Here is a 12,500-nt window from a genome sequence, read left to right as displayed (position 1 = left end):
TGTTTTGTGTGATATGTGTGATGTCTGTCTCTCTCTCTCTCTCTCTCTCTCTCTCTCTCTCTCTCTCTCTCTCTCTCTCTCTCTCTCTCTCTCTCTCTCTCTCTCTCTCTCTCTCTCTCTCATTTGGGGAATAGGGCGTATTGAGTGTAAATGAGTTAATGTTTTTTTTTTTTCTTTTATTATCGTTTTTGAGTGGGAGGGAAAGTTAATGGCGGTAATATGATTCATTATGATACTTGATGAGAGCTGCATTGCTAACCCCTCTTTTAAAATTCACCCATTTTTTTTCCCCCAACCTCATACTAATTTTTCATCGTATTTTTAGTCATTATGTTGATAGAGAAATGTCTACGTGGATATACACATACATACATATATAAATAACTCCTTTTGTTGTTTAAATTGTACATATATATACACTATTAAAATTCTTCTTTTTTTCCCCAATCTCATACTCATTTCTCTTCTTATTTTAGTCTTTATGTTAACAGAGAAATGTCATCACACATACATATATAAATAACACCTTCTGTTCAATTTACTCATACTTAAACATACTCTTTTTCTATTTCTCTTTTTTTCTATCCTCATACTCATTTATCATCGTATTTTAGTCATTATGTTGATATAGAAATGTCTACATGAATATACACACATACATATAACAATAACCCCTTTGGTTGCTTAATTTATACATAAACATACACATTGCTAACCCCACTTCATCGTTTTCCCTCTTCTTTTCAACCTTTTGTTCTTTTCTTTTCGTATTTTAGTCATTATATTGATGAAATGTACATGGATATACTACACACATACATATATAAACAACTCCTTTTATTATTCACTTTACACATACTTAAATACTTAAATACTCCTCTATTCATATTTCTTTTCTTTTTTCTTCATCTTTCGTCAAAATGTTCGGTTGGGTCGATTCGGTTTCATTGGCAGATTCGGCTTCAGTATGGCCTCATAATGTGTCACGTGCGGCTAATTTGGTTAACATGACCGGATTTTACCACTGCACTTGCGCTATCAAACCCACTTGTAGTACTAGCAGTAATAGTAATAGTCGTAGTCGTATGTGTACTTCTATGGTTGGTATTCAGAAATGCTTTGCTCTTTCACCACGACTGTTTTCCAAGGCCACAGAGATGATAAGCGGGGTTTTCTACAGTATTTCTCCAGTTAATAATGTAAAAATCTTGTCATTCTGCCTCTAGAACCGTTAAAACACCTTAAAAATCGCTCCTCTTTCTCATTATGAGTGTTTTCCAAGGCCATAGAGATGATTAGCGCGGTTTTCAAGAGTGTTTCTCCAGTTAGTAATACAGAAACCTTGTCACTCTGCCTCTAGAACCGTAAAAACACCTTAAAAAACTCGTATAAATTGAAATAAAGCCTTTGGAAATAGTGGATGTGAAGCGACAGAGGTGTTTGAGAAGACGAGGCTTGTATTATGCCCCTATTCTAGTTCCCGTGATGTATAAACTCTCCTCCCATTTTCTTCCTCGTGTATTCATGGCGCGGCCTTGCTGTGAATGCTGTCCAGGGAAGCTTAAGGATGAAAGAAAATGTATTCGAAGGCAAACAAATACGTGAGGGGGAACTACGATATATATTTATGTCATGGATTCCGTTTGCATCAGTTCGGCGTCTCGCAAATATTTACACAGTTTTGGCTCCTCCTCCTCCTCCTCCTCCTCCTCCTCCTTCACACTCTGGTTTGACAGTGAGAGAGAGAGAGAGAGAGAGAGAGAGAGAGAGAGAGAGAGAGAGATTGTATTGTATGTGTGTGTGTATGTAGTTGTGAATCATTTACGTACTTATTGCAGTAGTAGAAGTAGTAGTAGTGTGGATGAATGCAGCACCAAAAGCCACAATTAGAGTACCATCACCAACCGAGGCACCAAGTTTCACCTCACCAGTCACAAAGTCACCAGTCACATATGCAAAGACAAGTAACCACAAGACCACGCAGAGAGTCACTCATGCTCACTCATGCTCTTCCATCTCGCCCCTTGCTATCATAACCCACCACACCACCTTCCCGTGATCACCAAAGAGAAGGAGGCCAACCACACCACCACACTAGACCACCACACCACCACAGCCAGCACACAGCATCCCACCACACCACACCACCACAGCCAGCACACCACACCACCACACCACACCACCACAACACAACCTCCACAGGCAGCACACAGCACCGCACCACACCGCACCTTCCTCATCCTTATTTCATGTAGTTTGTGATCCCTTTGTGCGGGAGATTATCGGCGCCTGGGATGTGCTGGGGAAGTACAGAAGAATGCAAATTAATACCCTGAATAGAAAACTTCCTGGTTCCCGTGTTCGTGTGAGTGTATACGTTGTTGGGAGATGCTTTGTCCCCTCTCCCTCGCCGCCGCCACCGCCATCGCCGCCGCCGCCACCGCCAGGAGGACGCTCACTGCCGCTTCCCTTCGATCAGGCGGCGGGGAGGTGACGGGGATGCGACAGGGGACACAGCTTTCTCGCCCCGTCCGAAATAATCTGAGGTAGCGCCGCCCTCCACTGATTGTTGCGTTGGGGGGAGGGACGCGAGTGTACGCACATGCACGCACACACTCTTACACACGCGTACATACACGCACACATACATACACGCACACACGCTCACAATTTCGGTGATGTGGAGGAGGAGGAGGAGGAGAGAGGATGTGTGCGTGTGTGTGTGTGTGTGTGTGTGTGTGTGTGTGTGTGTGTGTGTGTTTCCCTTCATTCTGTCCTTTTCCACGACAACATCGGACGGACGGACGCCTCTTTTTCCTTCTCCTTGCTCCGCCTCGCCACGCACCACACAGCTCCTCACCTCCCGGAGACTGAGGGCGGGGCGGGAGACACACAGGAGTAGCAGAAGGCGGCGGTGAAGGAGGAAGTGAGGGCGCGGGATCGTCCTTGCACTGTATCCCCTGAGCGCTGGTTTCGGAGGCCGGCACGAAGCTAAACACGGCATAACACGGTATCATCCCTCCGACCCCGCGACTCAATGGATGTATGGCTTGAAAAACTCTCTTTTTAAAATGAACATCGGGGACATATGTGTCGGTGAAAGAGCCAAAATGTTTAACAAAACTTGGGAGGGGAGGGAGTCCATAGGGAGCCGATGGAGAGTGAGAGAGAAAGAGGGAGAGGAGGAGGGTGGAGGGCTGGGAGGGAGGAAGGGAGGCTACTGCTGGGAGTAAGAGGAGGAATAGGGAGGGAAGGTCTGCTTGGGAGTCGTTCTGCTCGTTTATCGTTCATACTTGTGCTCTCCAGTCCCGCCGAGCCTGTGTGATGTGCGCCGCGCCACTGAAGGTCGCGGGAGTTCAGGCTACTACTACTGCTACTGCTACTGCTACTGCTACTACTACTACTACTACTACTACTACTACTACTACTGATAACACTACTACACTACTACTACTACTACTACTACTACTACTACTACTACTACTACTGTTACTGCTACTGCTACTGCTACTGCTACTACTACTACTGCTACTACTACTACTACTACTACTACTACTACTACTACTACTACTACTACTACTACTACTACTACTACTAGGTGTTATACTACCTCTACCTTGACATCCATCACCTTCTTCACAACAACAGCTGCTTCCATTACTACCAGCATGATCTCCTGACTTACATAGATTTCCCTTTCTTCATGAGTGTACAGAGATTAATACATTTGCATTCATTTATTTTCGTGCGCTGTTGAATAATTCATGTAGGTATTTGTGCGAGATGTGAATGTAACACTTGCATGAAAAAAAAAAACAGTTATATTGATGCTTCCTCTATAAGGCAGGAACAGAGTAAGTATTTAGTCATTATATTGTATGCGTGTATTTGTGTTCTGTTGATATTATCTTTTTTTTTCTCTCTCTCTTTCTCATTATTCACTTCTGTTTATTGTTTATATTCTTTAATGTTAATATCATGCTAGTATTTATAGTCGATATTTTTGTTTTTTAGTAGCTCTTTTCATAGGATTCACTCTAAATCCAGATTGTTTGTTTAAAAAAGGAGTTACTTAAAGCAGTCACCAATCACTTCCATTGGTGAGCGTTTGTTGTCTGTGATGACATAACTACAGAGACATGTGCTATCACCCTGACCATCACCACATCCCCCACCATCGGCATCCTTATCACCACCATCACATCACCACCATTATCATCACCCCTCACCAGATTGTGTCTCACCTCTCCCTCCTCTCTCCCCCCCCAGCACCCGTACCCCTCCGAGGACCAGAAGAAACAGTTGGCTCAGGACACCGGCCTAACCATTCTCCAGGTCAACAATTGGTGAGTAGACCACACTCTTCCAACCTCAGGGCGCGTCACGGCTGCAACTCACGCCGAAGGGATGGATGGACGAGAGAAAGGCAAAAATCATAACTAGATCCAAGATAAATAGATCAATAGAAATAAAAATCCCAAAGTGTTCAGCTGTACTTCAAAGCGTGTGTGTGTCTGCCTATCTGTCTGTTCCCTCCCCTTGGCGCGGGTTCAAGGTCAAGACGCGGCCTTTCTTTTTTCTATAATATATTGGTGTTTACCTCGTGCTTCACTGGAATTGAAAGAGCCGAGCCTCATCCCGCGTCCGGTTCCGCGAGTCCACGTGTCCCTCGTCGATCTGGCGGACAAAGAGGGACTCGCAGGACGCCTCATCGGGCCGGACCGAGGCGGGGACGACCAGGATCCCCCCGCCGGACACAGGAGCGAGAAAAAAGCCGCGTGGAAGATTTGGTTGGCAATCTTCCGCCGTGGACGTATCATTGTGCGTTAGACCGATTGTGGGAGTTACGGTGATGGAGGAATGGATGGAGGGAGGGAGGAATGGAGGGAGGTAGGGATAAAGGGTGGAGGAAAGGGAAAAAAGCTGCTCCAGGAAGCTGTAATGAAAGAGTTGTTATGTGCTTGAGCGTCCTGACGAGGAGCTTAATCCGGGTGAAGTGTTTGGTGTGGGCCACTTCCAGCAGCGGGCACTCGAGGCCGACAAACAAAAGCTCCTCGGAGATAATGTTGTCCGCGGTGCCGTGTGCTTTTGTTATTACGTTGGCATTGTTGGGCTTTTAGTGCCTGTCGCGGCCCGGAGAGCTTCGCCGCCCTCCTCGCTGCCATCGCTCATCTCCCCGTGCCCTTCCTATCGATTATCAGGACGTAATATTTTGGGAAGGTCGTGTCTCCAGCGGGCGGAGGCGCCGGGGTCGCCATTGATGGTCACCCAGCAGATCAGAACTAATTGCTATTGATGATTTCTGGTCGAGCGAAGATTACGCTGTAACACTTTGGCATCAATGGTCGCCCGAGGGATCCGTGCGCCTTTGTGTTGGTTCCTTGGCGACGGGCGGAGAAAGGCGGCGTGATGGAGGAGAGCCCCGCGCCGGCCTGCTCCCGCGGCGATGGCAAACGTGCACCACCTGTCTCCTTGATACAAAAGACTCGGCATTCCCTACTGGAGAGCATCGCATCCCACTTAAAGCACTTACATCATTAATTTCAGTGCGTCCTTTGCCGTCCCTGTGAGCGCCTCCTGTACTGCGAGGGAAGTGCATCTCCCTCCGCCTGCCATTGCCTACTTAAGGCCGCTGCGACCTGACCACTTAAATCATTACTCTCACGGCATCCTTTGCCTGCCTTCCCTTTGAGGACCTTCTGTACTATTATTTAAGTGCATACTCCTCCTCCTCTTTCTCCTCCTCCTCCTCCTCCTCCTCCTCCTCCTCCCCGTCCAGCCAGCGTATCACTTTCCGCGTCTCCTCACTTTAATTTGCTTCGGAACCTCCTCCTCTCTCTCTCTCTCTCTCTCTCTCTCTCTCTCTCTCTCTCTCTCTCTCTCTCTCTCTCTCTCTCTCTCTCCTTCTCTCCCTCTCCAAAGCCTGCGTTGTGTTGGTGGCGCCGCGGCACTTCAGGGAAAAAGCCCGCCGAGCAATATTGGCCACCGCGGTGTTGTTGTTCCGGGGAGCGGCAGGAATAAAGGCGAGGAATGATGAACGAAGGTAATTTGAGGGTAGGCAGCGGCTCGTCGTGTCCCTCCCCCTCGCCGGCCGCGCTCACACAGGGAAGATGTGGAGCAGGGCGAGCCAACCACACCTCTGACGATGAGACGCGCCCGGGAGGAAATGAACTGGAAGGATTTATCTGGAGAGGTACTGAGACGGATGTGAGGAAAGAGACAGGGCGAGACAGACAGACAGAGAGAGAGAGAGAGAGAGAGAGAGAGAGAGAGAGAGAGAGAGAGAGAGATTAAAGTAAGAAAGCAGATGAATGATGTCTTTCCGAGTTTCATCAGTCCAGTTCTTCCCCCTTTCGTAATAATAATAATAATAATAATAATAATAATAATAATAATAATAATAATAATAATAATAATAATAACAATGATAACAATGAAGTATCACAACAAAAATAGCACCAGAAACTCCACCCACCACAAAAAATATAACAATAATGAATAATTGAACAAAAACAAAACAACTTTCTTAACCAAACATACCCGAACCTTGAAGAAAAATAATAATTGGTACATAGAAGTAAAAAAAACACACACGCACACACACACGCGCTAGAGACAGAAGGGAGCAAGCTTAAGCCTCCCAGCGCGACCCAAACACACACAATAACAGACAGACAGGAGGTCGCAGGTACTCGTGTCTGGTGTTCCTCGTCCCCAAAGTGAACAAATTGACAAGTAGAGAGGGTTTTCCGACCGACGGCGATCCAGGCTTTGAATACTGGTGGCAGCATTCCAGGATCCTCTCTTTCTTTTTTATACACACATTTTCCGGGGGTAGGCGCGCGCGAGAGAGAGAGAGAAAGGGCCGAGTTTCAATATAGTATTTGTGTGTGCATATTTGGCATAGTAGCGTGAGTGGAGGCGGGCACCGTGCGTGGCGGCAGCGTGAGGGTATGCTGGGAGGGTGACTGGAACGTGGGACTTGACTGCACAGAGACGAAAAGTGTGAAATAGCTGCCTAGTGGTGGTGGTCGTGGTGGTGCTGGTAGTGGTGGTGGTGGTGGTGGTTGCATGTTAGTGTGTGACGCTAAACTGGGCGTTGCTGCATGCAAACCTTAGCCTCGTTATTCCTTGCTGAGTTCATTCTTTACACTTCCTTTGAACGTGACGCCAGAAGACACAAAATCAGCCACAGAATCAACATGTAGACACTCGTAAACTGAACTACAAAGTCAACTAACTTACGTATCAACATTCCTTGCATCTAACAACACCCCAATACTCTCTTTCAATTACCCTGCAAACCATAAACTACAAGGAAAATAATAATAACAAACCCACAAACCGCAGTGCTGGAACGCGGCCATCATGCAACCTGGAAACCGGAAGAGGGACCTGGAATGACCTGAGATGTTAGAACCGTGACCTGGGACCCTCGGAGTGTGACCTAAGAGCCTTAGATTGTGACCTGGGAGTTGCAAATGTGACCTAGGGCTGGAAGGAGGCGAGCTGGAGGCAAGGCGGGGCTAGCGGCGGTCAGGGGCCAGGAAAGGGCGCCGAGTGTGCGATGGAGCGTGCCGAGTCCTGGAACTAATGACCCAGAAACTTTCCTTCCCCTCGGCTAAGAGACGACGCTAATGGCACGGCACCCTCCCCTCCCCTCCCCTCCCTTTCTCTCTCTCTTTCTCTCTCTCTCTCTCTCTCTCTCTCTCTCTCTCTCTCTCTCTCTCTCTCTCTCTCTCTCTCTCTCTCTCTCTCTCTCTCTCTCTCTCTCTCTCTCTCTCTCTCTCTCTCTCTCTCTCTCTCTCTCTCTGACTACGCATAGTGTGTTGTTTATTTTATTATTACAGTTTAATTTTGTTTTCTTGCTTATCTTTCTTTTCGTTTGGCCGCAAATCATCGAAGTTTTCCGTTGTTGTTGTTTCCGTCGTCTTGTCGCAACACAAATAATGCAGAACAACACCATCCAAGTCAATTAAGGTCGTAACAACGCGTGACGTACCGGACAAGACAGCACAACACACCGTAACTCAACGTAACACAACACAACAAGGCGCTGCACGTCCCACTCCCCTCACTGGTGCCATGCCACGCTGCTGACACGCCGCCGTGCCATCACCAACAATAACAACAACACAAGCTCCTTCTCCTCCTCCTCCTCCTCCTCCTCTTCCTCATCGTACCCTCCTCCCGTTCCCCGACCATCACGACCCTCAGACGCCATTCTTCGGGTCTTCAGCTCTTAGCCAAATTAAAACTTATGTTAATGACGAAGCTTCAGCGCCAAGGAATTAAGCAATTACCCGTGAAGCGTGAGAGGGATCGACTGCCGACTGCCTAGACTCCCTCGCGCCCTTGCCTCGCCTCGGCTCTCCCTGGAAGGCAGCTTTTATGAGGCTCCTGATGGTTTGAGGCGAACTTACGAACTCCGTGATGGGTGAGCGAAGTCATTGCCAATCTCCCGAGGTGATCCTTGGTCAAGTGGCGGGAACTTCCGGGCGATAGAGAAGCCAAAGAGCGAGGCCCGTCAAGGTGCAAGGAGGAAAGGATGAGCAGTGCCGCCCCGCGCCCCGAGACACGCTGATACAGCTGAATTACGTGCACGCCAGCCTCGTGCACACCGCGGTGTTTGAGGGAGACAAAGGAGTCGCTCCTCAAGGTGTTCTTGCCTGTGATGGACTCTTTGTGACGTGATGGCTGCGTCGCGTTGCTCCCTGGCGTCTCTCCGCGTCCCTCACGTGGCTCGTGGCGGTGCCATCGCTGCCTGGCCGCCCAAGGGCCTGCGGCAGGAGGAGGCGGTGGTCCGTGGGGAGCCGCAGAAGCAGCCAACAGCTGTAACACGCGCGCGAGGCAACACTTGCTGTTTGTTAACCAACTTTAAATTGATTGTCTTTAGTTCTTAACTCTGAAGAAATGTGAGGGGAAGGGGGAAAAGTTTTAAAACTTCCCCCAGAGCCCCTCGCCGGACGTGCAATAAAACAAAGTAATTGGATTCAACTTTGGGGAATTTTCATTGTGCCGGGATAAAGCGGCGTGAATTGTGCACCGCCCGTCTTAACTTTGGGGAGTTTTACCCCACGAATTTTAGCGGACCTATATTATGCTCACCTGGCACTATTTCAGCTATTTTTGCTGCTGATAAACTCGGTGGAGCTTCGAAGGCGAGGTGTGGCGGCCAGGTGTGTGTGTGTGTGTGTGTGTGTGTGTGTGTGTGTGTGTGTGTGTGTGTGTGTGTGTGTGTGTGTGTGTGTGTGTGGACACACACACACACACACACACACACACACACACACACACACACACACACACACACACACACACACAGGGGCTTGTTCCTATTTTTGTTTGTGTCTTTGTCTTGTTTCCCCGATGTCTGATATAACCTTTGTGTGTGTGTGTGTGTTTTTCCTTCTCTTTCCTTCCATCTGCTGTCTGTTTCTTCTCGCTCTCTTTCCCCCTCGTCCTTTTTTCCCTTTTAAGAGGAAGGAATGTTCTCAGAAAGTTTGTTAATTGAAACTGGTGGCTGGGTGGCCATGCTCTTTAATTCTCCTCCTGTTCTTCTGTTTCTATTGCGTTTCTTGTTATTTTCTTTTCATTCTCTCTCCTTATGTCCTTGTTCTTGCTCTCGCCCTTCTTGTTCTTCCTCTTCCTCCTCCTCCTCCTCCTCCTCCTCTCCATCCTCTTCTTCTTGTTCTTTTTATATTTCTTCTTATTCCTCTTTTTATCAATTTCTTTATTTCAGTCCTTTTTTCCATCTCGTCTGTTACGTCATCAGTACTTAACCTTCTCTCTCTCTCTCTCTCTCTCTCTCTCTCTCTCTCTCTCTCTCTCTCTCTCTCTCTCTCTCTCTCTCTCTCTCTCTCTCTCTCTCTCTCTCTCTCTCTCTCTCTCTCTCTCTCTCTCTCTCTCTTTTTTTTCATTCCCTTTCTCTCTTTCTCCTATCTTACACTTTTCCTTTGCTCTTCTCTCTGTTTCCTCTTCGTTAATCCATTTTTCGAGAGGCAGAGTTTTGGAAAGTGACGAAGAGGGAGATAGAGAGGAATAACAACGGGAGGAGAGGAGAAGGAAAGAAGAAATTAAGAGTTAACTGAAGGTGAAGAGTGAGAGATGAAAGTTTATAGGAAGCAAGAGAATCAAGTGGAGTTTTTCATGTGTTTGGATCTTCTTAAACATGGCAATAATGAATGGGTGAGATAAACAGTAATGATAGAGTCTTGGATCGGTGTTTTAGGCGGGATGTGTAACAGAAAATGGAAAAAGGAGAGAAAATGAAAAAAATGGAAAAAAAAAAAATTCTAGGAAATATAGTTGTAGTTAGACAGAGGAAGTTACGAGTTTATCGAGTTTATATAGCAAGATGCAGTGAGACTATTACTAATTCTACTACTACTACTACTAATACTACTACTACTACTACTACTAATAATAATAATAATAATAATAATAATATCACTACTACTACTACTACTACTACTACTATTCCTCCTCCTCCTCTTCCTACAACTACTACCACCACTACCACCAACACCACCACCACCACCACCACCACTACCACAACCACTACTACACATAACCAATACGCCTCACAAACAAACATACAGCAACACGCACCAACACACAGCAGAAGAAGCCACAGACATGAGGGTAAGGAGGCGGAGAGGTGCAGAGGGAAGAAAGCGTACAGGAGAGGGAGCTGAAGGGAGGTAGATCTTCATTGTGCTAAAAGCCTATAACACCAGCCCGCCTCCCTGACTAATGTTATGCATTAGACTCCACTGGTGAGGGGATTCCACGGCCTGAGAGAGAGAGAGAACCCAAGGAAGCTGAGGACTGGGAGAGTAGGAGTCTTCTTCTTTGCCTATTCTCAGTCTTATCCTTGTCCTTATTGGTATCCTTTTCCTTCCTTTTATCTGTTTTAATCCTTATTCTTATCCTTTTTAATTCCTTCCTTCCTTCCTTTCTTCCTTCCTTCTGTTCTTCCTTTTCTTTTCTTTCTTTTTATGTTTTTTTTTTCCTCCGTTTCTGTTTCATAATTTATATAAAAGTGCATCCATTTGTTAATTGCGCTTCTTCTTCTTCTTCTTCTTCTTCTTCTTCTTCTTCTTCTTCTTCTTCTTCTTCTTCTTCACCTCCTCCTCCTCCTCCTCCACCTCCACCTCCACCTCCACCTCCTCTTCCACCTCCTCCACTTCCACCTCCACCTTTTCCTCCTCCTCCTCCTCCTCCTCCTCCTCCTCCTCCTCCTCCTCCTCCTCCTCCTCCTCCACCTCCGCCATCTGCTCCTCTACATACAGTACACCTCATCCTTTGTACTTTAATTCCCCATCTTCCTTTCCTACTAGAAGTCTTTCCCTATATCCTTCCTCCTCCTCCTCCTCCTCCTCCTCCTCCTCCTCCTCCTCCTCCTCCTCCTCCTCCTCCTCCTCCTAATGATCCTCGGCACCTTCCTCATGAATTTATTAGAAAACTCCACTTATCTCCGCATTAAGCCGGCACGCAAGAAACTTCCTCTCAATTGAATGTAAGGCTCTGGGGAGAAAAATGAGCGTTCTCTCTCTCTCTCTCTCTCTCTCTCTCTCTCTCTCTCTCTCTCTCTCTCTCTCTCTCTCTCTCTCTCTCTCTCTCTCTCTCGTCGATGGAATAGCGTTATGGGAGTGAAAACCGGAAAATGTGATGGGAAATGGATGCTCAAGAAGACTGTATCGGAGAGAGAGAGAGAGAGAGAGAGAGAGAGAGAGAGAGAGAGAGGTGGAGGGATAGTAAGATGAATGCGAAAGGTGACAAAGGAGGGATATGTTGATAGTAAAAGGAGGGAATAAGAAGGAATAAGATGATAAATAAGAAGAGATAGAATAAAATGATAAGATAGACCAAGAGGACAGGATCATTCAAGAGGTAGTATTTTTTTTCTATTTACTTATTTATTTATTTATTTATTTATTTATTTATTTTCTATGCCATTTTTGGTGAAGGGAAGTGAAGGATCATTCAAGAGATACTGTTTTTTTTTTATTTATTTATTTATTTATTTGTTTATTTATTTTCGTTGCTATTTTGCTGATGGGAAGTGAAATTTAAACGCAATGGCTACAGATGACACCATAAACAACAACAACAACAACAACAACAACAGTGTGACCTAAAAACTTTTCCAACGTCAGATTCCTCATATTTTCTCTCCCAATTTCCCTCCTCCTCTTCCTCCTCCTCCTCCTTCTCCTCCTCCTCCTCTTCCTCCTCCTTCTCCTCTTCCTCCTCCTCTTCCTCATTTAAAAGAGGAAGTGAAGATCCTTGCTATGTAATTTAAAAAGTGGAATAAATATAAGGTAGTATAGAATTCTAAAACTCTCCCTCTCTCTCTCTCTCTCTACGGGAAGAAGGGAGAGGAGAAGCAGCAGGAGAGACAGGAGAGACGAAGAGATATATGGGAGGAAAGATGAGAGAGAGAAAAATAAAAGAGTAGAGGGGAAGCAACAGCAAACTGGGAGTGAAAAGGGAAA

General features: G+C 46.4%; 1 protein-coding gene across 24 annotated transcripts in view; it reads left to right on the top strand.

The window, feature by feature from the left end:
- Positions 1-12,500, top strand: part of LOC123507147 (homeobox protein Meis1-like) — a 518,053-nt gene that overhangs the window by 419,414 nt on the left and 86,139 nt on the right. For all 24 annotated transcript variants that reach the window (XM_045259776.1, XM_045259787.1, XM_045259783.1 and 21 more), the window contains one exon: positions 4,270-4,346. In XM_045259776.1, the coding sequence (XP_045115711.1) occupies positions 4,270-4,346 (77 nt within the window). The remainder of the gene's footprint in view (positions 1-4,269; positions 4,347-12,500) is intronic.

This window comes from Portunus trituberculatus, chromosome 21 (assembly GCF_017591435.1).
Source record: "Portunus trituberculatus isolate SZX2019 chromosome 21, ASM1759143v1, whole genome shotgun sequence".
NCBI lineage: Eukaryota > Metazoa > Arthropoda > Malacostraca > Decapoda > Portunidae > Portunus > Portunus trituberculatus.
The sequence above is the reverse complement of the archived record's forward strand: the minus strand, read 5'-3'. Positions and strand labels throughout refer to the sequence as shown.